The following is a 23694-nucleotide window of genomic DNA, read 5'->3' on the forward strand; positions in this document are numbered from 1 at the left end:
CAGCAGTGGGTTGAAGGGATATAAGTGGTCCAGAGATCTACCCTTGGGCCCTCTGAACAGTAGAAAATTTAAATGACAAACTGTCAAAGTTAGACTCAGAACTCATAGTTTGTCAGACCACTCTGTTTTATTAGCACAGCGCTCTGCTAATACATTCAGATAATGTGAGCCTCTATGCAAGATTCAAACAGTCTTATTTATACAGATAAAAGGGTGTGAACTAAACAAAGGGACAGAGAGAGCAAAATTGTAAAATATGCATGGAGCACAATATGCATATCCTGCTTCCTTGTTAACTCTTATCGATCTAAGACTAATGCTTCACCAATTGCCTTTAAGTGGCAAGTTAAGCAGTTAATGTCTGCTTTCCTGCCCCCCTGGCTTGCAGCATTTCTCATTTCTACTTAAAGGTACATACAGCATTCTTTAATTCATTCTATTTCTTTAATATAATTCATTTCACTTTCACAAAACTCATACTGGATAAGAAGTTTTTATCTGTGACAATAATTAAACAGGGGCACATTTTACCACGGATGGTGGTGGAGTCTCCATCACTGACAACTTGTAGATGAAGATTGGATATTTTTCTCAAAGAGCTGCTCTAGTAATTTTGGGCCGACATTGTTAAAATACTTATAAATAAAGATTTTAAAAGGTTATATAAACACCGTCAGTCCCTATGTGATCACCTGCCATTTGCCTTTTCCTTGTTTTAATTCATGCAAAGAGAGGAACCACTGAAGTCACAGGAACAAGGTCAGTTCTTAGCGAATGTTCTGAGAGATCAAGAAAGAAACATCTGGAACAAAAACCTGGAAAGCCATTTTGACCTCAAGCGGCAATACAGATGACATGGTAATCGATAATGGGGAAGGTTTTTCACCTGCCCTAAACATCATGGACAGAGGCAGTTGAAAGGGCCATCAGCATGTGATTACATACAAATATTTAACTATCTGGCATACCCCACAAGTCTTGTAGTAAGAGCTGAATAGCTGAAATAGAAACAGCTGCCAAATTCAGGTGTTTGTCAATATCCTCTATTCCCACATGATTAGTTTAATCTAGAACGGGTGTTTTAAGGCCCTCGCCACTGCACTATGTAAAATAGGCAAGATTCATCAGTGAATCTTAAAATAGAGAAATATAATTCTCATTGGACAGATGGGGAACAGTTTAAGTGAGCTGGGAGGCAAAGTCCAACTTTCAGAAGTGACAAATTTAGAAGCCTAAATCTCAGCTAAAGGGATTAGGATTTAGGTTCCCAAATCATTTAGTAATCTCAGCCCCAACAACATCCTGAGTCTTCCTTGACAATTCTAGATGTCTACACCGTGTAGCTGAAAAATATCACAGCCTCACTACGTCGATGCCACCAGTAACACTGGAGGGGTCATTCTGAACTGTCTCTCAGCGGGTATTCACCCTGCTATTCCTGGCAATGGACTAGGGGGCTAGAGTTTATCTTCCTCTTATAAAAAGCAGGTGATGCAAATTCTCTCACTCATTTTCCTCTATAAAGCCAGCCCTTCCCCCCAGGTGAAGAATCCTCCCCCGCCCCCCAGTGTCTGTGCAGTGCCAGGCAAAACCCCACAGTCCGGAACATGCCACTCTGGCTCCATTTCCTTCTCATTGCAACAGTTTCCACGGGTATCAGAGGGGTAGTTGTGTTAGTCAGGATCTGTAAAAAGCAACAAGGTGTCCCGTGGCACCTTATAGACTAACAGAAGTATTGGAGCATGAGCTTTCGAGGGTGAATACCCACTTCCTCAGTAGGAGCCAGGTCTGCTGGGACCTCTGTGTTGTTGTTTTTGTTTGTTTGTTTGTTTGTTTGTTTTTAATTATTTGCAGTTGTCAGGTGCCAGGTGCTGGTGGAGTCCGGAGGGGGTGTGAAAAAGCCCGGAGACTCTCTCCGCCTCTCCTGCAAAGCCTCCGGGTTCGACTTCAGCGACTACAGGATGAGCTGGGTCCGACAGGCCCCTGGGAAGGGACTGGACTGCACAGGGGAAATACACCCAACTTCAACTACCATCAACTATGCACAGCCCTTCAAGGGACGCTTCACCATCTCCAGGGACAACCCCAGCAACCTGCTGAATCTGCAAATGACCGGCCTGAGACCCAAGGACACCGCCCGGTATCACTGTGGGAGAGACACAGTGAGGGGAAGCCGATCTGAGCTCAGACAAAAGCCTGCCCTGTTGCTTTTGGAATCAGTTCACTGCTGGATGGGATCAATCACCAAAATCTGCAGAGGAGAAAAGAGAGAAAAAAGGGGAATCTACCAATCCCTGTCCATCACCTCCACTTTCCTGTTCCGAGGAATTTACCCAACTTAGATGTTTACACAGAGACAGGAGAAAATGTATGAGGGGCGCTTTCCCATACCACCCCCTGCCACTTACACACCGGGTGGGTTCCCATCCACACTCACCCCATCCCCCCCTCCATACCCAGCACCTCTGCACTCCCGGGTGCAGGGACTGATGCAACATAAATTATATCCGACAACAAATCTTTGGGAAAGGGAACATCTGCAACTTCAGAAATGGCGCAGGGCTTCGACTACTGGGGTCTGAAACGGGGCTCCCAGATCCAACCACAGTAGAAAGAATACATCATTATTAATTATTGACTATTCATTATGATGCACGATAAGTGAATAGTAGTGATTCAGGACTGAAAGTCTTGTCACTGGCTCTTCCATAGCCCCAAGTAACGGTACCATATTAGCCCCTCACAACCTGTAATATATTTGCTTTCACAACACCTCTGTGAGACAGGGAACTGCTGCTGGTCCCTTGTTAGAGATGAGGAGCTATCGAGAATGATTCTATGATTTACTTATTGTTTTGCTGGTAAAGACTGAGAATGCCCCAAAGACATGGATGGAGGAGGAGGATTAATGGGGACCCTAGAGGCGCTGGGCTGTCCTTGGCAGGACTGCAACTTCCTTTCATCCTTTCTCTCTTTTATTCTACAATCCCTCACTCCCTTCTTCCTCTGTGTCTGCTCTGACAGCCCCTCTCCAGAGCCAGTCAGGACTGGGTTCCCATTGTACAGGACTCCACACAAACACATGGGACCTGATCCGATGTAAATGGAAGCCACTTAAAAATCCCCTTGGGTTTCAGAGGGATTTGGGTCAGGGCGCTACACACATTCCCCCACCCTCCTCTCGGATTCAGAAGGCAAGAAATGATGGTCCAGGAAAGGAGTTAGTGTATCTTATAAGGGGCGGGATATGCAAATTAAGGTGACAGTTTCCTGTTTAAATCTGTCTCTGCCTCTGCCCAGGCGGCACCCAGAGACACAATCCGCAGCCCCTGGGTCTGTGCAGTTTACCAGCCAGTCCCCCGAGAACTTTTCCCACCAATACCAGGGAAAATGAGGCTTTTGCTCCAATTAGTTTTCATTTTAGTGGCTTTCGAAGGTATTTTCTCCCCTCATGTGCATTTGAGTGTCAGGGGAACACTCCATTAATGCTCTTAATATTAATGCGATTTATAATGTGTTTCTATTCCCAGGTGTCCGGTCCCAGGTGCAACTGGTGGAGTCCGGAGGGGATGTGAAAAAGCCCGGAGACTCTCTCCGCCTCTCCTGCAAAGCCTCCGGGTTCAACTTTGGGAGCTATGGGATGCACTGGGTCCGACAGGCTCCCGGGAAGGGGCTGGAGTGGGTGTCAGTGATTTATTATGATGGGAGCCAACAGTATTACGCAGACTCAGTGAAAGGCCGATTCACCATCTCCAGAGACAACCCCAACAACCTGTTGTATCTGCAAATGACCGGCCTGAAGCCCGAGGACACCGCCCGGTATTACTGTGCGAGACACAGTGAGAGGAAGCCGGTCTGAGCTCAGACAAAAACCTGCCCTCGCTGTCTAAGGACAAACTGTCCACTGGGAGTGCTGGAGTTCTACAGCTCGCAGCAGAGAGACAGTGAGTGAGAAAACTCCTGTCCGCAGCTGCCTGTCTGTGACTCTTCCACATACAGAGAGACTAAGCGCAGTGTTAGAAGAGAGCAGCCCGCAATTCTCCCTTCTCCTCTAATACACTGTGTCCCTCACTCTGCCCCCCCCTCACCTTTCCTCACGCTCCCAACCTCCCAGGCTAATAGAACCGACCTGAGAGTGGATGAAAACACAGTATTTAAATCCCTCTCTAACAGCCAGCCTGAGGTTTTTCAAGCTGCCCAATCCATATGGGCACCTCGTTCCTATTCTAATCCTTCATGATATTTACAGCCCCTCAGCCTGGGCAGGTTTGAATCCTGGAAGGAGTCTGGGAGAAATAGACAGCCACGTCCCACGGGGTTTCAGTATTTCTTTAGGGTTAGAGCCATAAAGTGAATTCAGCACCTAACTGCCTACATTGAAGAGGCCTAGGATATAGATTTTTTTTTTTAAATAAAATCTCAGGGATGGAAGGGACCTTAGAAGGTCATCTAGTCCAAACTCCTGCTCAAAGGGGGACCAATCCCCAGACAGATTTTTGCCCCAGACCCCTAAACATCCCCCTCAAGGATTGAGCTCACAACTCTGGGTTTAGTAGGCCACTGCTCAAACCACTGAGCAATCCCTATTCTCAAAGCCTGCACCCTGCAGGCACCGAAATCCCCTAGGTGCCTGGCTGGTGACATGTGCTGGGGCAGAGAGAGCAGGAAAGCGAGTCACTCTACAGCCCAGGGGTTAGGACACTCTCTGGGACTCAGGAGACTCAAGTCCCTGCTATAATGAGCATTAATTACTTATAGCAAGTGCAACAGCCTTGCAATAGGCATGTCGCCTATGAGCTTAGCCCTTAATGTATCAATTCCCCCCCCCCCCCCCCCGATCTTAATTTCGATCTTAAATAACTAGACTCATCCCAGAAAACATACACCAAGGGAAAGAAATAGAGAGAGAGCAGAACCAAGGAGAGAAATCAGACTGAGTTTCCTATTCTGCCTGGCAGTGACCATTCCAGACACATATAGGGAACAGACCTATATGATACCCCTATGCTGACTGGCACATTACACTATGAAGAACTCTTCTGGTGGAAGCAAATATTAGCCGGTGTTTAGGGATTTCTCTATGATTCAGTGACATGGGACAGATCTTCCTCCGATCTTCTGTAGCCCATGGCACTACTCAGAGATGTACCAGCTATCTCCCTTAAGGATCCAGCTCTCAGATTTTACAAAACAATCTCTGCGAAGGTTCATCCACCCCTAAGGAAACTGACCCTGGCCTCTGAGAACACTAACTTTCACCTGGAAAATAATACTCACTGCATGACAGAGCAGCATCCTGCACCAGGGTGCCTCTTGGGCTATGACTTTCAGAAAAACACAGGGGATCCTGACCCCCAAATTCCCACTGATTGGAAGGGCTGGTGGAATAATAATAATGAAGAATTCTCTCTTCCCGTCCACAATTGATAGAGTTGAATATACTTTCCCCAGTTCTTCTTCTAGAAGAAGGAGGAGGAGAAGTAGTTTTCAGACATTACTAATAACACCTAGCTATTCCATCGTGGTTTTCATTCATAGATGTAAAACACTGAGAAAGGAAGGTCAATATAATCTTTCCATTTTATAGCCGTACAAACTGAGGCACGGGGAGTGTAAATTTCTTACCCAAGGTCACCCATCATCCCAATAGTAAAACCAGGACTAAACACCCGGATTCTCACGTACCAGGCTAAAGTCCCACCAGAAGATTACACTGCCCGAAGGATATCCCAAAAAGAGAGGGACAAGGAGACAGAGTTTAGTAGAAAGTGAATGATCAATAAGGAATTTTGTCTCTAAAACGCAACTAGGATTATTGCAGAAAAGACTGCAGAAATTATTCTGTGAGTGGAGTTCTTCCTCTTCTCCGTTACCCAGATAACCCTTTCCCACCACACCCACCTGCGGGAGGCTGAGTTTGTTGAGGGCTCAGGTCCAAGATGTGTCTTATAAAGAGGAGAAGATGCAAATTCAGTGCCTCGGCGCGCTATAGAAACCCTGTGATCTCCAGGACCCGCCGGGTGAGAAGGGAGGAGGGGCAAGTCCGGGTGTCTGTGCAGTTCCCACCAGAAACCCTCCAGCATCAGCAACATGAGACTGTGGCTGAACCTCGCTTTCTTTCTAGCGGCCCTTCGAGGTAATTTTATCCCCTTCCCCGCTACATGGACTGGAGACACCAGGGGATGCTGCACATTCCTACCCTGACCCAAAGCGCAGTGACGTCACTGAGAACCTTTCTGCTGCTTCCAACGGGCTCTGAGCCAGGCCGTGCGTGAATGTGATTCTCATTCTGTCTTTCCAGGTGTCCGGTCACAGGTCCAGCTGGTGGAGTCGGGAGGGGGAATTCAAATCCCTGGGGGATCTCTCCGCCTCTCCTGCAAAGCCTCCGGATTCACCTTCAGTAGCTACTTCATGGACTGGGTCCGTCAGGCTCCCGGGAAAGGACTGGAGTGGGTCGCAGAGATACTGACTCCTACTTATAGTTCAGCAGCATATTACAGTGATTCCGTGAAGGGACGATTCACCATCTCCAGAGATGACTCCAGCAGCCTGGTGTATCTGCAAATGAACAGCCTGAAAGCCGAAGACACCGCCCGGTATTACTGTGCGAGAAGAGACACAGTGATCAGAAACCTCCTGCGGTTAGCACAAAAACCTCCAGCGCGAATCCCCCTCCCACTCCATGCCCACACTCACTGCCAGAACAGAGCAGTTAGAAAAAGAGGAACAGGGAGTGCAAAGTCCCCAGTCCTTTATCCGGACTTCACTCCTCTCCAAATTCACTTTTATTATCAAAGACCTACGGTTCCTTCCGACAGAACTGAGACCGCCTTATACATTTCCTCGTCATGCAGAAATAGATTCCTTCTTCAAAGTGTGATTAACACTTAGGCTAGGTCTACACTGGGGGGGAGGGGATCGATTTAAGATATGCAAATTCAGCTATGCAAATAGCGTGGCTGAATTCGACGTATCCTATTCGACTTACCCTGCTGTAAGGGCGGCGGCAAATCGACTGCCGCGGCTCCCCCATCGATGGCGCTTATTCCTCCTGACGAGGTGGGAGTATGCGCGTCGATTCGGGGATTAATTTATCCGTCTAGATGAGATGCGATAAATCGATCCCTGAGAGATTGATTTCTACCTGCCGATCCGGGCGGGTAGTGTAGACTAGCCCTTAGCTGTCCATCCTTCACCCTGCTTGCCAACAAACTAAGCTGGAGAAGACAGGCAGGAAGCAGCAGCCATAGAGCTGAGGTGGAACCGGAACTCGATTTTTTCACACCAGGATCTTCCACAGTTTGCACCCACCTAACGAAGAGTAAATTGTGTTTCATGAACACACTGCTTCATCTGCAAGCGATTGGCGTATCCTGAATAGCCAATACCACGTTTTGAAGGAGAGGGAAAAGGTGGGTCTCTAGTCCTACATTCACAGGCAGAACATGGGAATTCCCTGTACAGAGTCTAGTACATTAATCTGTAACCAAATTACAAGTTTCTTGCACGTGGCCATTCATAATAAAATACACCTTGTATAGAAAACGCATCGTTTTAAGAATTGCCTTTTAAAAAAAGTAATCATGGTTTTCTGAGCGCACAGAAAGTTAACACCACCAGGGCTGCCCAGAGGATTCAGGGGGCCTGGGGCAAAGCAATTTCGGGGGGCCCTTCCATAAAAAAAGGTTGCAATACCATAGAATACTATATTCTTATGGTATCAGAGTAGCAGCCGTGTTAGTCTGTATCCGCAAAAAGAAGAACAGGAGTACTTGTGGTATCTTAGAGACTAACACATTTATTAGAGCATAAGCTTTCGTGGACTACAGCCCACTTCTTCGGATGCATATAGAATGGAACATATATTGAGGAGATATATATACACACATACGGAGAGCATGAACAGGTGGGAGTTGTCTTACCACCTCTGAGAGGCCAATTAATTAAGAGAGAAAAAAAAAAACTTTTGAAGTGATAATCAAGCTAGCCCAGTACAGACAGTTAAGAAGTGTGAGAATACTTACAAGGGGAGATAGATTCAATGTTTGTAATGGCTCAGCCATTCCCAGTCCTTATTCAAACCGGAGTTGATTGTGTCTAGTTTGCATATCAATTCTAGCTCAGCAGTCTCTCGTTGGAGTCTGTTTTTGAAGTTTTTCTATTGTAAGATAGCCACCCGCAGGTCTGTCACTGAATGACCAGACAGGTTAAAGTGTTCTCCCACTGGTTTTTGAGTATTTTGATTCCTGATGTCAGATTTGTGTCCATTAATTCTTTTGCGTAGAGACTGTCCGGTTTGGCCAATGTACATGGCAGAGGGGCATTGCTGGCACATTATGGCATATATCACATTGGTAGATGTGCAGGTGAACGAGCCCCTGATGGTATGGCTGATGTGATTAGGTCCTATGATGATGTCACTTGAATAGATATGTGGACAGAGTTGACATCGGGGTTTGTTACAAGGATAGGTTCCCGGGTTAGTGGTTTTGTTCAGTGATGTGTGGTTGCTGGTGAGTATTTGCTTTAGGTTGGGGGGTTGTCTGTAAGCGAGGACTGGTCTGTCTCCCAAGATCTGTGAGAGTAAAGGATCATCTTTCAGGATAGGTTGTAGATCTCTGATGATGCGCTGGAGAGGTTTTAGTTGGGGGCTGAAGGTGACAGCTAGTGGTGTTCTGTTATTTTCTTTGTTGGGCCTGTCTTGTAGGAGGTGACTTCTGGGTACTCGTCTGGCTCTGTCAATCGTTTTTTTCACTGGCCCCTGTGAGGCCTGGGGCAAATTGCCCCACTTGCCTCCCCCCTCTGGGCCGCCCTGAACACCACTGCTGTCTGGTTAATTTGTGTGTCAGACAGTCATTCTGGGCATCTATGTTTCAATACATTTGTTCAAACTGAAATCAAAATCAAGATTACACCTGGGCAGAACATACCCTGTCTCACCCCCAGTGTCAGCTGTCACCTCACATCATTTTCCTCCCTTCGGCCCGTTTCTGCAGAAGTTAGGCCAGTAACTGAAAGGGGCAAAGTGCAGGGGAATCATTTAACACGAGAGCTGTGAAGGAGCCAGGCCTGGAGTATCACAAAAGAAAATCTGGAGAGAGCGAATACCTTGGAATGCTCCAATCCAGCACAGCTGCCTTCCCTAGATATTGACAGTGACTCAGCTGTGAAGTGATGACTCCTGGTCCCATTGAAGTCAAAGGCAAAACTCCCATTGGCTCAACGGGACTTGGATGTCGTCCCCAATAAAGGAAATACGTGTCAGACTCATAACATGGAGACACAAGAGGACAGAACTATTTTCCGTGGGAAATGAAGGATTTCAAGATCTGTCATTCCTTCTGCATGTCGATCTATGAGACGGGGTGGGGGAGAGAGAGAGTTTAAAGCGAGGGAGAGAGGGACAGTAAAGGGAAGGAGAGAAAGGGAAATGCAGTGGGGCATCATAGGAATATCTTATACTTTTCCTACTCTCCTACGCCTCTCATTCCTTGTTCTCTGTATGTTAAATTCAACCCAAGGCAAGCATGTCAATACAAGTCTTATAAACCACTTAATTCCTCAATACTGAAGCTACGTCTACACTACGGGAATAGCGTAGCTGAATTCGACGTATCTGATCTGACTTACCCCGCTGTGAGGATGGTGGCAAATCGACCGCTGTGGCTCCCCTGTTGACGGCGCTTACTCCTACCTTGGCTGGTGGAGTATGCGCGTCGATTCGGGGATTGATTATCGCGGCCTGACGAGACGTGGTAAATCGATCCCCGAGAGATCAATTTCTACCCGCCGATCCGGGCGGGTAGTGAGGACAAGCCCTGAGTTGAAGGGATTTAAGTGGTCCAGAGATCTGCCGGTGGGCTCTCAGAACAGTAAGAAATTTAACTCACGAAAATCATACTGGATAATAAGTTTTTACCTTTGAGAATAATTAAAATTTGAAACAATTTACCACGGGTAGTAGTGGATTCTCCATCACTGACAATTTTTAGCTCAAGATTAGATTATTTTTCTAAAAGATCTGCTCGAGGAATTTGGGGGAGAAATTGTTAAAACACTTATAAAGAGAGATTTTTAAAGGATAAACACCGTTAATCTGTATGTGATCATGTGCCACTGGCCTATTCCTTATTTTAGATCATGCCCACAGAGCAATCTCTGGCATCGCAGATACATGGTCAGTTCTCAGCGAATGTTCTGTGTTCTGAGAAAGAGCAATAAAAAGGCCTCTGGGACAAAACTTGGAAAGCCGTTTTGATCTCAAGCAGCAATAAAGATGACACACTAATTGATAATGGGGAAGGTCTTTCACCTGCCCTAAGCATCATGAGCAGAGGTAGTTACTGTTGTCGGTGTCCCTATGTTGGCCTTCTCAATTAGCGTCTGCGTGGACTGAAAAGGGAGAGTTGTAAAGCCCCTCAGTGTCTGATTACAAACGTTATCGAAATATCTGGCATAGCCACAAGTCTTTGTAGTGGGGGGAGGGGAGGTGAGGTGTAATAACTGAAATAGAAATAGCTGCCAAATCCAGGTGCTTGTAAATATCCACTATTCCGACATCATTAATTTAATAAGGCCCTTCTCACCTCAGTATTTGTGTGTCTTACATTCATTAGCAAATCTTAAAGTAGAGAAATATAATTCCCATTGGCCCAGATGGGAAACAGTTTAAGTGACATGGGAGCCTAAATCCAACTTTCAGAAGTGACTTAAATTTAGCAGCCTAGAGAGAGAGAGAGTTATTAGGATTTAGGTTCCCAAATCATGTAGCTACCCAGAGCCCATCTCCAGACAGAGACAATTCCAACAACCTGCTGTATCTGCAAATGACCAGCCTGAAGCCAGAGGACCTGGGCCGGCTCCAGCTTTTTTGCCGTCCCAAGAGTGGAAAAAAAAAAAAAAAAGATAAAGCAGCGATCGGCGGCACTTCCGCAGCAGCTCTACTGCACCCAGGACCGGCTCTAGGCACCAGCAAAACAAGCAGTGCTTGGGCGGCACATTTCCAGGGGCAGCATTCTGGCCATCCTCTTCCAGGAGTTGAGGCTTTCGGGTGTTGTAAAGAAAAGAGCACCGGCCTGTGTGCCTACTCGATGTTCATGGGGTTTACTGTACAGTTGCCTGCTAGAAAAGAGAAGCTGGGCGCATGGAAAGCTAGAAGGAGCTCAGGTGCTGGGAACAGAGCCCAGGGCTGGACCAGACAAACATCTACAGGGTCTAGTTCTTTTTAAGATCTTGCCATCCTTACTAATGGGACTGACCCCACTGGCTCCGGTGGAACAATTTGTGGGGTAAGGATTACTCATGCTAGGAAGGGTTTGCAGGGCCACTCTCAAAATCCCAATGGAGCTGAAATCAAGAACCTCTCCGAGCGCAGACCTCACTGTCTCCAATCAGGTTTGCCTCTCTGGGCTCGAATCCATGTAGGGTTTAAACAGAAATCGGTACCGCTTCCAAGCTAACCAGTTTGCATCACACTCAGAAGCTCTCAGTCCTGAATTTCGGGGGTGTGCAAGGGGCCAGCACATCTGGGAAGAGGAGAGCACTTAGGGGCTAGCACAGATGTGTCAGCCAATGCAGGGTCCCTTCGCTGGGCTGTCTTGTAACCGCACTGGTTTATAATGTAAGAACGCAGTCAGGCACCTGAGGGGAGAGATCAAACAGCTGGTTTATGGATCTCCAGAGTGAAGTTCAGTGTGACAGTTAGCAGGACCGGCTCTAGGCACCAGCAAACCAAGCGGGTGCTTGGGGTGGCACAATTCCAGGGGTGGCAATCCGGTTTGGTTTTGTTTTGTTTGCTTGGGGCGGCAAAAAACTTAGAGCCGGCCCTGGCCTGGTTAGCTACTGGCTTCATCCCAATTCTAGGGCGAGTTACTGGCACTCGTGAATTTAAACTCTATGTCACCCAAAGCCACGACATATATCAGAACTTCCGGGCCGGGAATCAAGCCCAGGAGCTCTGACACCCGGCACCTGCTCTCCCAGTTTTTCTATCAGTCTGCCAAGAAGTGAAGGGAAAGGCCTCAGGAATAGTCCTTACCCCTTCCTCAACTCTTGCTATCACGACTGGACTCACTGGGGTGGCTCTTGGGCTCTATAGTCATGAGAACAAACATACAATTATCTCCCCTTATCGACTCCCCACACAACTGCCAGGGGAGAGAGCAGCTCTGGCCCCATCTGCCCCCAGAGAGCGCAGGGAGCAGATTCCCAGGGTGCGGTTCAGCGGAGTAGGGAGAAGTAGCTCTGTGAATATCCCCAGGGCTCTCTGATCAGATGAGCTCCAGTGCGGGGCTCCAGCTTTCTCCTGTTAATACAGCCTACCCCCCCCACCATTCGTTTTGGCCAGGCCACTTTGCAACCCCGCAGTGGACCCGAAGCCAGGAAAGAGGCCCAATAGACTGCACAACCTTATTAGGGCATAGTGTTTATCACAGGAAACTTATGAGTGACGTGTCCCTAGTGTTACCACACACAAAAAAATCCATTTCTGCAGTTTCCGCATTGTACTGTTCTTCCGAATAAGGGGAAGACAGTGGGGCACTAAAAAAACAATCAACGTGTGCCACATTCACTCCCAAAAAACTATATATTTAGTTGCCCCTGTATAGTAATTAGAGGTGTCCCGAAAATGAACCTATGTCATGGCCACTCCAGGTCTGATCAAGTTGGGCTTGACCCTCCCACTCCCGAATCCAGCCTGAGCATGTGTTGTATAGCCGGCTCGAATTCATTATGTATATGCGCTCCCATCTGGCTGTTAACTGCATGGTTGTAAGTAATTAGTTAACTATCATTGCTTTGCTTGTGGTTACTTTGCTTGTTACCCCGTAATGTGGTTAGACTGAAAAGGCCTTAATTGTTAATGTGCTTCCTTTCCCTTATCTTGTAAGTGTTTTAAAGTTAGTTACATAATAATTGCAAGTGTTTCAAATTTAGTTATATAGTAATTATAGTTGCTTAAAATCAGCTCCATAGTATTGTAGTAAGCTAATAAGAATTCATAAAATTAACATTTTATTATAACCATCATCATATAATAAAATTGAGTTGTATCCATTCCCCCTCGTCCTGGGTCATTCAAATCAGTACTTCACTGAGAACCCTTAAAGAACCACAAGCCCCTTTGGGCTGAACATCTCCTACTGAAGTCAATGGAGAAGCTGAACCCTTAGTGGCCATCAGCAAGATACTGAACTCTGGGTGACGATTATTGAATGAGTTTATTGACTTCCCCGTCAGCCCACTGATAATTCTCTGTGGGTGAAATCCACTGCTTTCTAGTGGGGGCAGTAGCAGGGCATCCTATCTCTGGAGTGCTGACCCTTCTCCTCAGACTCAGCCGTTTCTCTCCAAAACCTTTTCCAACATCACATCCCAAAGCAGAAATATCACGGTGCTTCTTTCCAAAGTTTCTTTTCCCGCTCGTTCTCCAGGTTCTTCTGAATAAGTAATAGATGAGTAATGCGACTAGCTCCTGGCTCATAACATTGACACCAACATCTAAAGGAAAGAGTGCGGAAACACAGGTAGATTAGATAGATAGATAGATAGATAGATAGATAGATAGATAGATAGATAGATAGATAGATAGATAGATAGATAGATAGATAGATGGGTGGATGGGAATAGATAGATAGATAGATAGATAGATAGATAGATAGATAGATAGATAGATAGATAGATAGATAGATAGATAGGGTTGAGAGAGAACCCAGGGCCATATTATGACATTCTGAGACCCTAAGCTACGTCAAGTGTAAGAGTCCCCATACCATAAAAAATGAATGTATTATTTTCATAGAAAGGACATTGAATATATAAACATAATAATCTTCATTTTCAGCAGCCCTCTCTGTAATGATGAGATGACCTCATGACAGAAATAAATTTTAGACAAATTCTTTGAACTAATTGTGTTTGTAAGTAAAGTAGAAGTAAACAATACAATATAAAATACATATGAAAATACAGTAAATAATACCATTTACTAGAAGAATTCTCAGGAAATTTTTCTTCTCTGTTGGGGCATCTAAATTGTGGAATTCCTTCTCTGAATATGCAAGGAGACTCTTAGAGGATATAAGGTGGCAATCGAGAATACAAGAGGCAATAGAGGATATAGGATGTGGATAACCCACAAGCTTAAAGCTCAACTGTTAGTTATATTGAGATGAATTACACCCAGGTAATAAGCAAACCATCAGAAAATTGTATGTGGGTTGTATTTTTCCAATAAATTCGTTTTGTTTGTATAGAAAGGTTATGCTGAATTACCTAATATTAATACTAAAATTAGTAGCAGAAAGTTTTTATTGAAGCCAGTAAAAAGTTGTTTTATATTACAAATGTTGAAATTTATATATCTATACAACAGTAAATAATATTTTATAATATCAGGGAGGGAGAGGAATTATTTAAGCTTAGTACCAATGTGGACACAAGAACAAATGGATATAAACTGGACATTAGGAAGTTTATACTTGAAATTAGACGAAGGTTTCTAACCATCAGAGGAGTGAAGTTCTGGAACAGCCTCCCAAGGGGAGCACTGGGGGCAAAAAACATATCTGGCTTCAAGACTAAGCTTGACAAGTTTATGGAAGGGATGGTATGATGGGATAGCCTCATTTTGGCAATTAATTGATCTTTGACTATTAGCAGGTAAATAGACCCAATGGCTTGTGATGGGATGTTCGATGGGGTGGGATCTGAGTTATTACAGATAATTCTTTCCTGCGTGCTGGCTGGTGAGTCTTAACTGATTGCCATATTTGGGGGTGAGAAGTAATTTTCCTCCAGGGCAGATTGGCAGAGGCCCTGGAGGTTTTTCGCCTTCCTCTGTAGCGTGGGGCATGGGTCACTTGCTGGAGGATTCTCTGCACGTTGAGGTCTTTAAACCACGATTTGAGGACTTCAATAACTCAGGCATAGCTTAGGGGTTTGTTACAGGAGTGGGTGGGTGAGATTCTGTGGTCTGCATTGTGCAGGAGGGCAGACTGGATGATCATAATGGTCCATTCTGACCTTAAATCTAGGAGTATATATATATATGCAGAAAATGTCTGTTATTTTACCAGGATGTTTCTATGAAAGTTCATGCTATTTTCCCTATGTTCTCACAGGAAAGCAAGAGACGATATATATATATATATATATATATATATATATATATATTTTTAAACCATGAATAAGGAAAATTATCCTTATTTTCATATGAATAAATGAAAAAAAAAGTTTTTTTTTAATTTTCTTAGGGCAATACAAAGTTTATCCAGGCTATATATAAAATATATTTTCAAATGTTTATTCTCATCTAATTTTTGCTATGAAACAATGAATTGTTGGGATTTTTCTTTTGCCATACTATAAAAATACTATTTTTATGCATCTGCTGAGTGATGTATAAGTCTATATAAGAATTTTTACATAGCATACTACCTATAATACAATATTATATTGCGCGCCCCAAACCCACCAAGCAGAAAATCCTAATCTTTATTCTAGGCAATCATCTCTCTTCTTGTTTGCTTCTCTAACCTCTGTCTCCCCCAGGAACACTAATTAATATCGTGTAAACATCTTGGACACACAGAAGTGACAACAAGGTATAGGCGCAAAAGAGAAAGAAAGAATTTACCAGAAAAAAAGACTGGTAATCCCTACGCAGGCACTGAGAAATTGAGAACAACTAGCCTATAATCAAGCAAATATAATTAATATCATAGTCTTTAATAGCCTATAAATCATGTATTCACATAGTTTGAAATAACTTGCTCACCAAGTATTCAGAATATTTTGCTATATTTGTATATTTTCCTTCACTTCTCTAAAAACCCTCTATTTATCCTTTCATTAGCACTCTCTGATATTTACTGTGAAGATTTCTGAAACTGACAGAGGGAAACCAACACAAATTTATTCTCCTCCAGATCCACTTGACCCAAGTCCATAAGATGATCACCTGCAAACTCAATCATGTGAAGCATGGATAGCGCATGGAGCAGAAAGCGGAGTATGCACTAAAATGCACAATTGTGCGTATGTACACAGCAAAAGAAGAAAGAACACGCAAACATTTCAGAAAATGAAGAAAAACAGGAATGAAGGCACTATACGACTGAGCGTGCCTCAGTGCTATACAAAAGATGGCGGCTTTGTGGCTATTACCAGCTAAGGGGGACGCTGTGCATGACGTCACTCCTAGGTCGAGTCCCATGCGAGTATAAGCTTGGCAGGATTGCTTCACAACACGGCTCTCTGGGACCTCTCATTAGTCCTGATTTTATTGGCAGTGAGATTATTTATTTATGTAAATAAGTTCTGAAGGCACACTCCGAATTTTACAAGTAACAGCTGGCCAACAAAACGCTGCTTTAGGAGACTGATAGCAGGCTTACTCATAGAAATACTAATTTTATAAGTGCAATTATCTCAGCCCTGGCCTCCCGCCTGTCCATAAAGAACAATTAGTGAAGGGTAAGGCTAGGCTAAGGGTATTTGTGTAGGCAGATGTGTATATTTTTGTCATATTTGAACAAAAATGTCTATAGAAAGAATCTTCTTTTTGGCATAACTCCTTTATTTATTAACCGATTTTGAAAAAAAATTCAAATAGGTTCAGGTTTTTTTTCCTTTTTAGAGGCCCCTCATATTGAAAGACCCTAAACTGTAGTTTAGTTAGTTTATACCTTAATCCGGCCCTGGGTAACTCTCTCTATTCATTGATTTCATCGTTGCAAATCCCAGGTGGGCAGAAGAAATAGCAGAAGGGAACATTCCGTGTTACAGCTGGACTCTGGAATCCACCTGCCAGGAGATTTAACAATGCGATGCTGCGTCACACACCTCCTGGGTCCCCCCTGTTATATTGTCCCCACCCCCCGGCCCTTGCAAATGAGCTCCCCGGGGCCCTGTTCATAGCCCAGTCCCGGTCGCTCACCCCGCTCAGAGCCAGCGCTGGGCTTCAGCTTCCCATCCCGCCTGAGGAACGAGCTGCCAGCCGCAGACATGACCCCCAGCCTGGCCATCACCTTCCTCCTGCTGCTCCCAGCGGGTATGGGTGGGATCTGTGCTGCCGCTGGATGCCCAATACCGCATGTTCCCTAATAACTGCGCCTTGGGGAATCACTGCAATATTTCCCTTTTATTTCCCTCTCTGCAGGTGTCTATTCCCAAATCAGCCTGGTGGAGACCGGAAGGGGAGTGAAGAAGCCTGGGGAGACCCTCAGACTGACCTGCACCGTGTCCGGATTCTCTCTCACTAGCTACTCAGTGCACTGGGCCCGCCAGCCAGCGGGGAAAGGGCTGGAATGGATGGGAGTTATCTGGGGTGGTGGAAGCAATAACTATAACGATGCTCTCAAAAGTCGCCTCACCATCCCCAGAGACACCTCCAAAAGCCAAGTGTTCCTGCAACTGACCGGCCTGCAACCCGGAGACACCTCCGTGTATTACTGTGCTGGAGACACACAGTGAGTGGGAACCTATCAGAGCCCGCACTAAAACTAACCGTGCAGAGAACCAACCTTCCTGTGTGAGCCGTCGAGAGCAGCAGCTGCCAGCACCGCGGTCTCTCTGCTTCCTTAGTTCTTTGCTCCTTGAGGATTCCACAGCAAGTTACAAGCCCTTGTAAATTAAACTCTGTATCATCCCAAGTTTCACCTCCCATTTCTAGAGTCAACTTCAGCTACTACATAAAACAGGGGGAAAAATCCAGTTTGTCCGGTGACCAGAGTCACAACATAAATAACCTGCTGATGAAACTCCACAGGAACGGGTCACCAACATTTCACAGGCTGAACTTTGTTCCTCTCCACCCAGCCCAGGTACATAGACCGTCAAGGTCACGTTACGAGCTGTTCCCTGGCTTAGAACTAGGGGCTGAACTAGACCAAATGTGGCTCACCAGGTATCTCTGCTATAGGGAAGGACTGGGAGAGTTTCCAAAGCATTAACACAGGTGAGGTTGGGTGCCGAAATCCCGTTCACTTTCCATGGAACCTGGGTACCAACAGTTCTCTGTTAAGCACAATGTTGACTCTCTGATCGAGTGTCAGACAGCGTATTAAGGACACAGTCACACAGCCTTTGCCAGACTCTCGTGTCTGAGCTCTGGTTTGGGGATTTCAAGTCTGGGTTTATCTGCCCCTTACTGAGAGCAGGATATGCAAATAGGGTTACTAGCTCCCTACTTACACCCTGCCCTTCCCCAGACCCTGCATCTCTCGCACTGAGAAGCCAGAGCCTTTTGGGCCGGGCAGTGAAAGAGTTAATCCCTGGAGAACCCCCGACCCAGGCAGAGAAATGCGACTTTGGCTCCATCTCTTCCTCACTCTCGCAGGGCTCAGGGGTGATTTTCTCCCCCAGAACAGCGAAGGTTCCTGAGATTGCTTCTGGGCCACAATCTCCTAATTCTTAAAGTGCCTTGATTCGCAGGTGCCCGGTCACAGGTGCAGCTGGTGGAGTCCGGAAGGGATGTGAAAAAGCCCGGAGACTGTCTCCGTCTCTCCTGCAAAGCCTCCGGGTTCACCTTCAGCAGCCACTGGATGGACTGGGTCCATCAGGCTCCTGGGAAGGGGCTGGAGTGGGTCTCAGGAATTAGTGGAGTGGGTAGCACATATTACCCCACTTCAGTCTGGGGTCCCTTCACCATCTCCAGAGACAACTCCAGCAACCTGCTGTACTTGCTAATGGCCAGCCTGAGACCCGAGGACATGTCTAATTATCTATGCAGGGTTTTATCCTCATTAGTTAAATTAAAGAAGGAAAACATCCATAACTATTTTTATTATTTTCAGAACGGAGGGTCACCTTACTACATGGTCCCACATACGGCATGTTGCTGTTCTTTGGGACCCCTAATCAATCCTCCTCAACCCACTGGCAGATCTTGGCTTTGAGGAACGGAATTTGTTTCTGAAAGCAGGAAATTTTAGGAGTCAAGCATCAAAATTCTTCTGTAAGGCCCTGAGCCTACAAAAACTGAGCACGTGTTTCAGTTTACACATTGGAATAGACCCACTGAAATGTTAATAGGGCTATCCAGCGGGACAGATCCTCAGCTGGTGTAAATTTTCATATTGGCTTCAAAGGTGCCAGGACCCTTTACACCAACTGAGAATCTGCCTCAGGGTGGAGGAAGTTGAGCATGTTTGTAAGTCTTTGCAGGACCAAGGATTCCATATTTTAATTATAAAGGTTCGAAGAGACAACAAAAATCATGCCTCTTTGAGCTAATTTTCTTGTTCTGCAGCTAAAATATAAATCACCTTTTGCATGGAAAAGGTTTTTGGTTTAGCACAAGATTACAGCAGAAACTGGAGATGAATAATTAATCTAACCCAGACTCAGACTAAAATAAATACACCCTAGCAGTTGTTTCAATTTTCTCTAGAGAGGTTCTTGCACAGCTGTATAGCACTGTGGACTCCAATGCTGTCTTTAAAGGGACCAAAGTCTTTCTAATACCAAGTAAGTGACTTAATCTTAATGTTCAGGAAAGGGTGTTTGAAAACTTTACATTTAAGAAAAAGTAATTTATTAAAGATTTTTGAAGGCATATTGAAGGTGAGATTAAAAGGTGTGACTATGCAGGGATTCTTATTGTCTGTGCTGGTGGTGGTGGTTTTGGGCAATGCACACTTCGGATCCAGAGACAATAGGTCCTTCTGGAAATGTGTGTGTACAAATTACCAGTTTCTGTCCGACTTTCAGTGACAGTTTGACATTCCTTCTTTCTAGCAGAGAGAAATTACATGAAAAATATAGTTAAAATAGTCATGTGGTGTTCTGCAATTTTAATTCATTTTTCCACTGCAATCTTCTAAAAATATTCTATTGAAAGGTTTCAACATTCATATTAAGTTCATACAAAAACTTGTTGTTAAAGTAGTTTTATAATTGCAGAAACAAACTTTCAAAAGCTAGCAAATGCCAGAATTAAGGTTGTTTGGGCAAAATTAACTCTTTCTCCTTATGCTACAACTTCTAATAAAATGATCACATGCTATTTTCCCCTACAACTCCCATTTTTAAGTTCCTATTATTATTATTCCTAAAATCCTGGCTTCAAATGAGACTTAAGGAGCTCAGTCTATTCAGTTTATCAAAGTCTAGATTAAAAGAGGACTATATCATGTACTTATCAAATAGGTACTCTCTAGGTACCCACATACGGCAAAGATCATTGCTTTTAAGGCAAGAAGGGACCATTATGATAATCATTTAATTAAATTTCAACCACAATATTAACTTTCCAGGAGATCAAACACCTTCCAAGCCCTCCATCTGCATTATGGAGTCAGAAAATGAGAGCATTGCTGCTTGCCTGGCGAAAGATTTCTACCCTAAAGAGCTGAAGATACTCATGAATTCTAACAGTGAAATTATATATGAAGCAACAGACCCGATCCTCACATCTAGTGGGAAATACAGTGCTGTCAAGATTGTCAAGTTCTCTTCAACTGAACTAGTGTCTTGCTACGTTCAACATAACGGCAAAATTATTAAGAAAACCCAAACAGCTGAGAAGCTGCCAGGTATATTTTCAGGGTTTAAGGCTCAATAAGACAATACACCTTTGAGATTAATTCAGTTTTTATTTATCATATAGGATCACAGGGGAAGTTGGAATGGATTAGTGCATTCATCTAGTCCAGTATTCTGTCTCCAGCTGTTTCAAAGGAAATTGCAAGAAATCCTACATAAAATGTTTATTTAAGAAAATGTTTTGTGCCACTATTCAAGGACTCATATACTTCCAAAAAGGGCAGACTCTCTTTGACTTCACAGCACTATGGACCAGGCTAGAACTGTGCCCAGAGTGAATTTCCATGCTCTTGAATTTCAGATAGTTCAGTGGGATTATTAGATATCTGTATAAATCATTTATTTTGGGTGCGGTTTGCTGTCTTTCTTTTAGATTTCACATCTCCTGCTCCAACGATCATTGTGACCGAGCTGTGCAATATTTCAACCCCCAGCCTCGAAGGTTAGTACCCAAATGAGTGATTAACAGACCTACACTGCTGTGTGGAAGGGGAAACTGAGGCACTTTGCCTCATGGCATTGGTGGCTAAATGCCAAGACACCTTCATTTGAACAGATACTGCTATCTGCATTCTGTTAGTAATACAACACCCCGACATGTTTTCAGGCACCTGGGGACCAGGAACTCCGGACCTTGCAAGAACACCTATGAATGGCATCCTAGGGTTTAAAGGTACTGGCAGGGGGTGTGACCAGAGACAAACAGGGATGTAACATGTACGGCCTCCACCATGGACAGTGTCCAAGACTCTGGCAGTGAGTTGAGGAGGAGGATGTGACGTTGCATTCCATATGTTTTACTGTGACGGGTTCAGTCAGAGAGATCGCCTTGGGACTGTCACCTGATGTGCTGAAATGACCTCTGAGCCCGTTTTCCACTGCCAGCCTGGGACTCCAGAACCCTGCCTTGTTGAGCCAGACACGCTATCCTGCTGTAACACAGACCCAGGGGCTGGGCCATGGCCCCAAAGCTGCAGACTTTAACTAAAAACAGCTCAGCAGGTCACCCATCTCCAGCACCTGGACACCCAGTTCCCAATGGGATCCAAACCCCAAATGAATCTGTTTCACTCTGTATAAAGCTTATACAGGGTAAACTCATCAATTGTTCGCCTCTATAACATGGAGGGAGAGAGAGAGAGATGCACAGCTGTTTGCTTCCCCCAGGGATTAATCACTTACTCTGGGTTTATTAATAAACAAAAATGATTTTATTAAATATAAAAAATAGGATTTAAGTGGTTTCAACTAATAACAGCCAGAACAAAGTAAGTCACAAAGCAAAATAAAACAAAATATGCAAGTCTAAGCCTAATACATTAAGAAACTGATTACAGGTAATATCTCACCCTCAAAGATATTCCAATAAGCTTCTTTCACAGACTAGACTCCTTCCTAGTCTGGGCCCAATCCTTTCCCCTGGTACAGTTCTTGTTACATCCAGCAGACATCTCAGGTGGTAAGCAGGGGTTTTCTCATAACCGGCATCCCCCTTTGTCCTGGTCCACCCACTTTTATATCTTTAGCACATGGCGGAAATCTTTTGTCTGTGCTTGTACACACCTCTGCCTCATCAATGGAAAAGTACAAGGATTAAGATGGATTCCAGCATCATGTGACATGGTCACATGTCACTGTAAGACTGCTAGTCTCCATTCTTCCTGGGTTGGCCCACACATACACTGGAAGGTTTGCAGATAAATAAACCATTTACAACCAATTGTCCTAGTGAATTGGAGCCATCAAGATTCTAAACCACCGTTAAGGGCCCACACTTTACATAATTACAATAGGACCTCAGAGCTATACTTCTTATTTGTAGCTTCAGATACAAGAATGATCCATGCACACAAATAGAAGGAATATATTCTGTAGGTTATAACCTTCGTTATGATAACTTACAAGAGACCTTTTGAATAAAGCATTTTCCAGTTACATCAGATTCACACTCCTAAGCCTATTTCCATCAAACATATGGAGTGCAACGTCCCAGCGGTTTACTGTCTTTCTTTTAGATTTCACATCTCCGGCTCCAACAATCCTCGTGTCCGAGCCGTGCAACATTTCAACCCCCAGCCTCGAAGGTTAGTACCCAAATGAGTGATTATGTTGCTGCAAGACTTTATGGCCAACAGCCAACTTGTGAGATGGGGCAGGGGTGGGAGGGAGCTATTGACTTCAAGGTCAGCTGAGAATCTGGCCCTTGCTGTGTCTGGTAATTGAACGGTAAAGAACGTAGGACCAGGTTGTCCAACCTTTACTGGTGTTGGCGAGCAGCTGGTCACACAAGTGGACCCATTGCTGTGAATGGGAAGAGGTGCTGAGCAATGGTGAGCAGGGGTCCTGCAGTCTGGCTCCGAGAGTCCTGCTCCCATTGACGGCAACGGCCCCGGACTGAGAAACAAACATCTCCCCTGTGGTCTATTGCTACCATACGTTGTTAACTCCTTCCACATGGGCCCATTGCCCACTGACATCAATGACATCATCACATTCTTCTTCTCCTTCTCTAAGCATTTTGCATTGCAGAAGAGAGCTGCACCTTGCCAGCTCCACTTCCTTACTCCTGCTCTCTAGCACAGAGAGAGGCTTGGAAGGATTCGATTTGTTATCAGTAAATGTTGATAAACATCAGTTCACCTCACACACAGAAACCAACAACAGAACTATTTCTACTGATAGCAACTGAAATGTACAAAGTAAGGGAAGCAACATAAGAAAAATGCTGCATGAGAATGTATTAGAGTTTGACTTACGGGTATTTACTTGGTATATTTTGACATATAATATTGACAATCTGTGTTTTAATGGTTATAAAGCTTTAATTTATTGAATCTCAAAATATACTGTCATTGAATAATTATTGTCTGACCCCCAGTCATTTCATACAATTGTGAAAAATATAAATAAATAGAAATAGAAAAAAAGCCATTGATGTTATCGGTCTAAATTATTTAAAATTATTAAATTATTTTAAAATATTAAAAATTATTAAATTTTTGAATTAAAAATTGTATTCTGACAAGTCTCTCTCTCTCTCTCTCTCTGTATATGTATATATATATATATATATAATTAATGGCTATATTTGGCTTTGTGCAAATATGAATTTTCATGGGCAAACTACACCATTGTTTCATATTTTAT

The 23694-nt window shown here is 44.4% G+C and overlaps 1 protein-coding gene, 1 long non-coding RNA gene and 1 gene segment (V, D, J or C); all 3 read left to right on the forward strand.

The window, feature by feature from the left end:
• The window catches only part of LOC122173242 (Ig mu chain C region secreted form-like), a 1717225-nt gene that overhangs the window by 874809 nt on the left and 818722 nt on the right, over nucleotides 1-23694 (forward strand).
• On the forward strand, nucleotides 3321-17475 carry LOC135975423 (uncharacterized). Its single transcript, XM_065566468.1, has 7 exons — nucleotides 3321-3436; nucleotides 3531-3853; nucleotides 5878-5932; nucleotides 6029-6136; nucleotides 6302-6660; nucleotides 16921-17053; nucleotides 17162-17475. Exons 1-7 carry the CDS (start codon nucleotides 3391-3393, stop codon nucleotides 17473-17475), a joined length of 1338 nt encoding a protein of 445 aa, XP_065422540.1. The 5' UTR covers nucleotides 3321-3390.
• On the forward strand, nucleotides 19005-21174 carry LOC135975419 (uncharacterized). The gene is made up of 3 exons (XR_010592440.1): nucleotides 19005-19470; nucleotides 20259-20537; nucleotides 20921-21174. It is a non-coding gene; the product is annotated as an uncharacterized LOC135975419 (long non-coding RNA).

Source organism: Chrysemys picta, chromosome 13 (assembly GCF_011386835.1).
Source record: "Chrysemys picta bellii isolate R12L10 chromosome 13, ASM1138683v2, whole genome shotgun sequence".
Lineage (NCBI taxonomy): Eukaryota > Metazoa > Chordata > Testudines > Emydidae > Chrysemys > Chrysemys picta.

What these genes read in the sequence shown, in the direction of transcription:
- LOC135975423 (XM_065566468.1), top strand. Translation starts at nt 3,391, where the DNA reads ATGAGGCTTTTGCTCCAATTAGTTTTCATTTTAGTGGCTTTCGAAG. An exon ending in GACACAGTGAGAGGAAGCCG is followed by an intron (nt 3,854 to 5,877) that starts GTCTGAGCTCAG and finishes TCCGTTACCCAG; the next exon opens with ATAACCCTTTCCCACCACAC. An exon ending in TGAGTTTGTTGAGGGCTCAG is followed by an intron (nt 5,933 to 6,028) that starts GTCCAAGATGTG and finishes CCGGGTGAGAAG; the next exon opens with GGAGGAGGGGCAAGTCCGGG.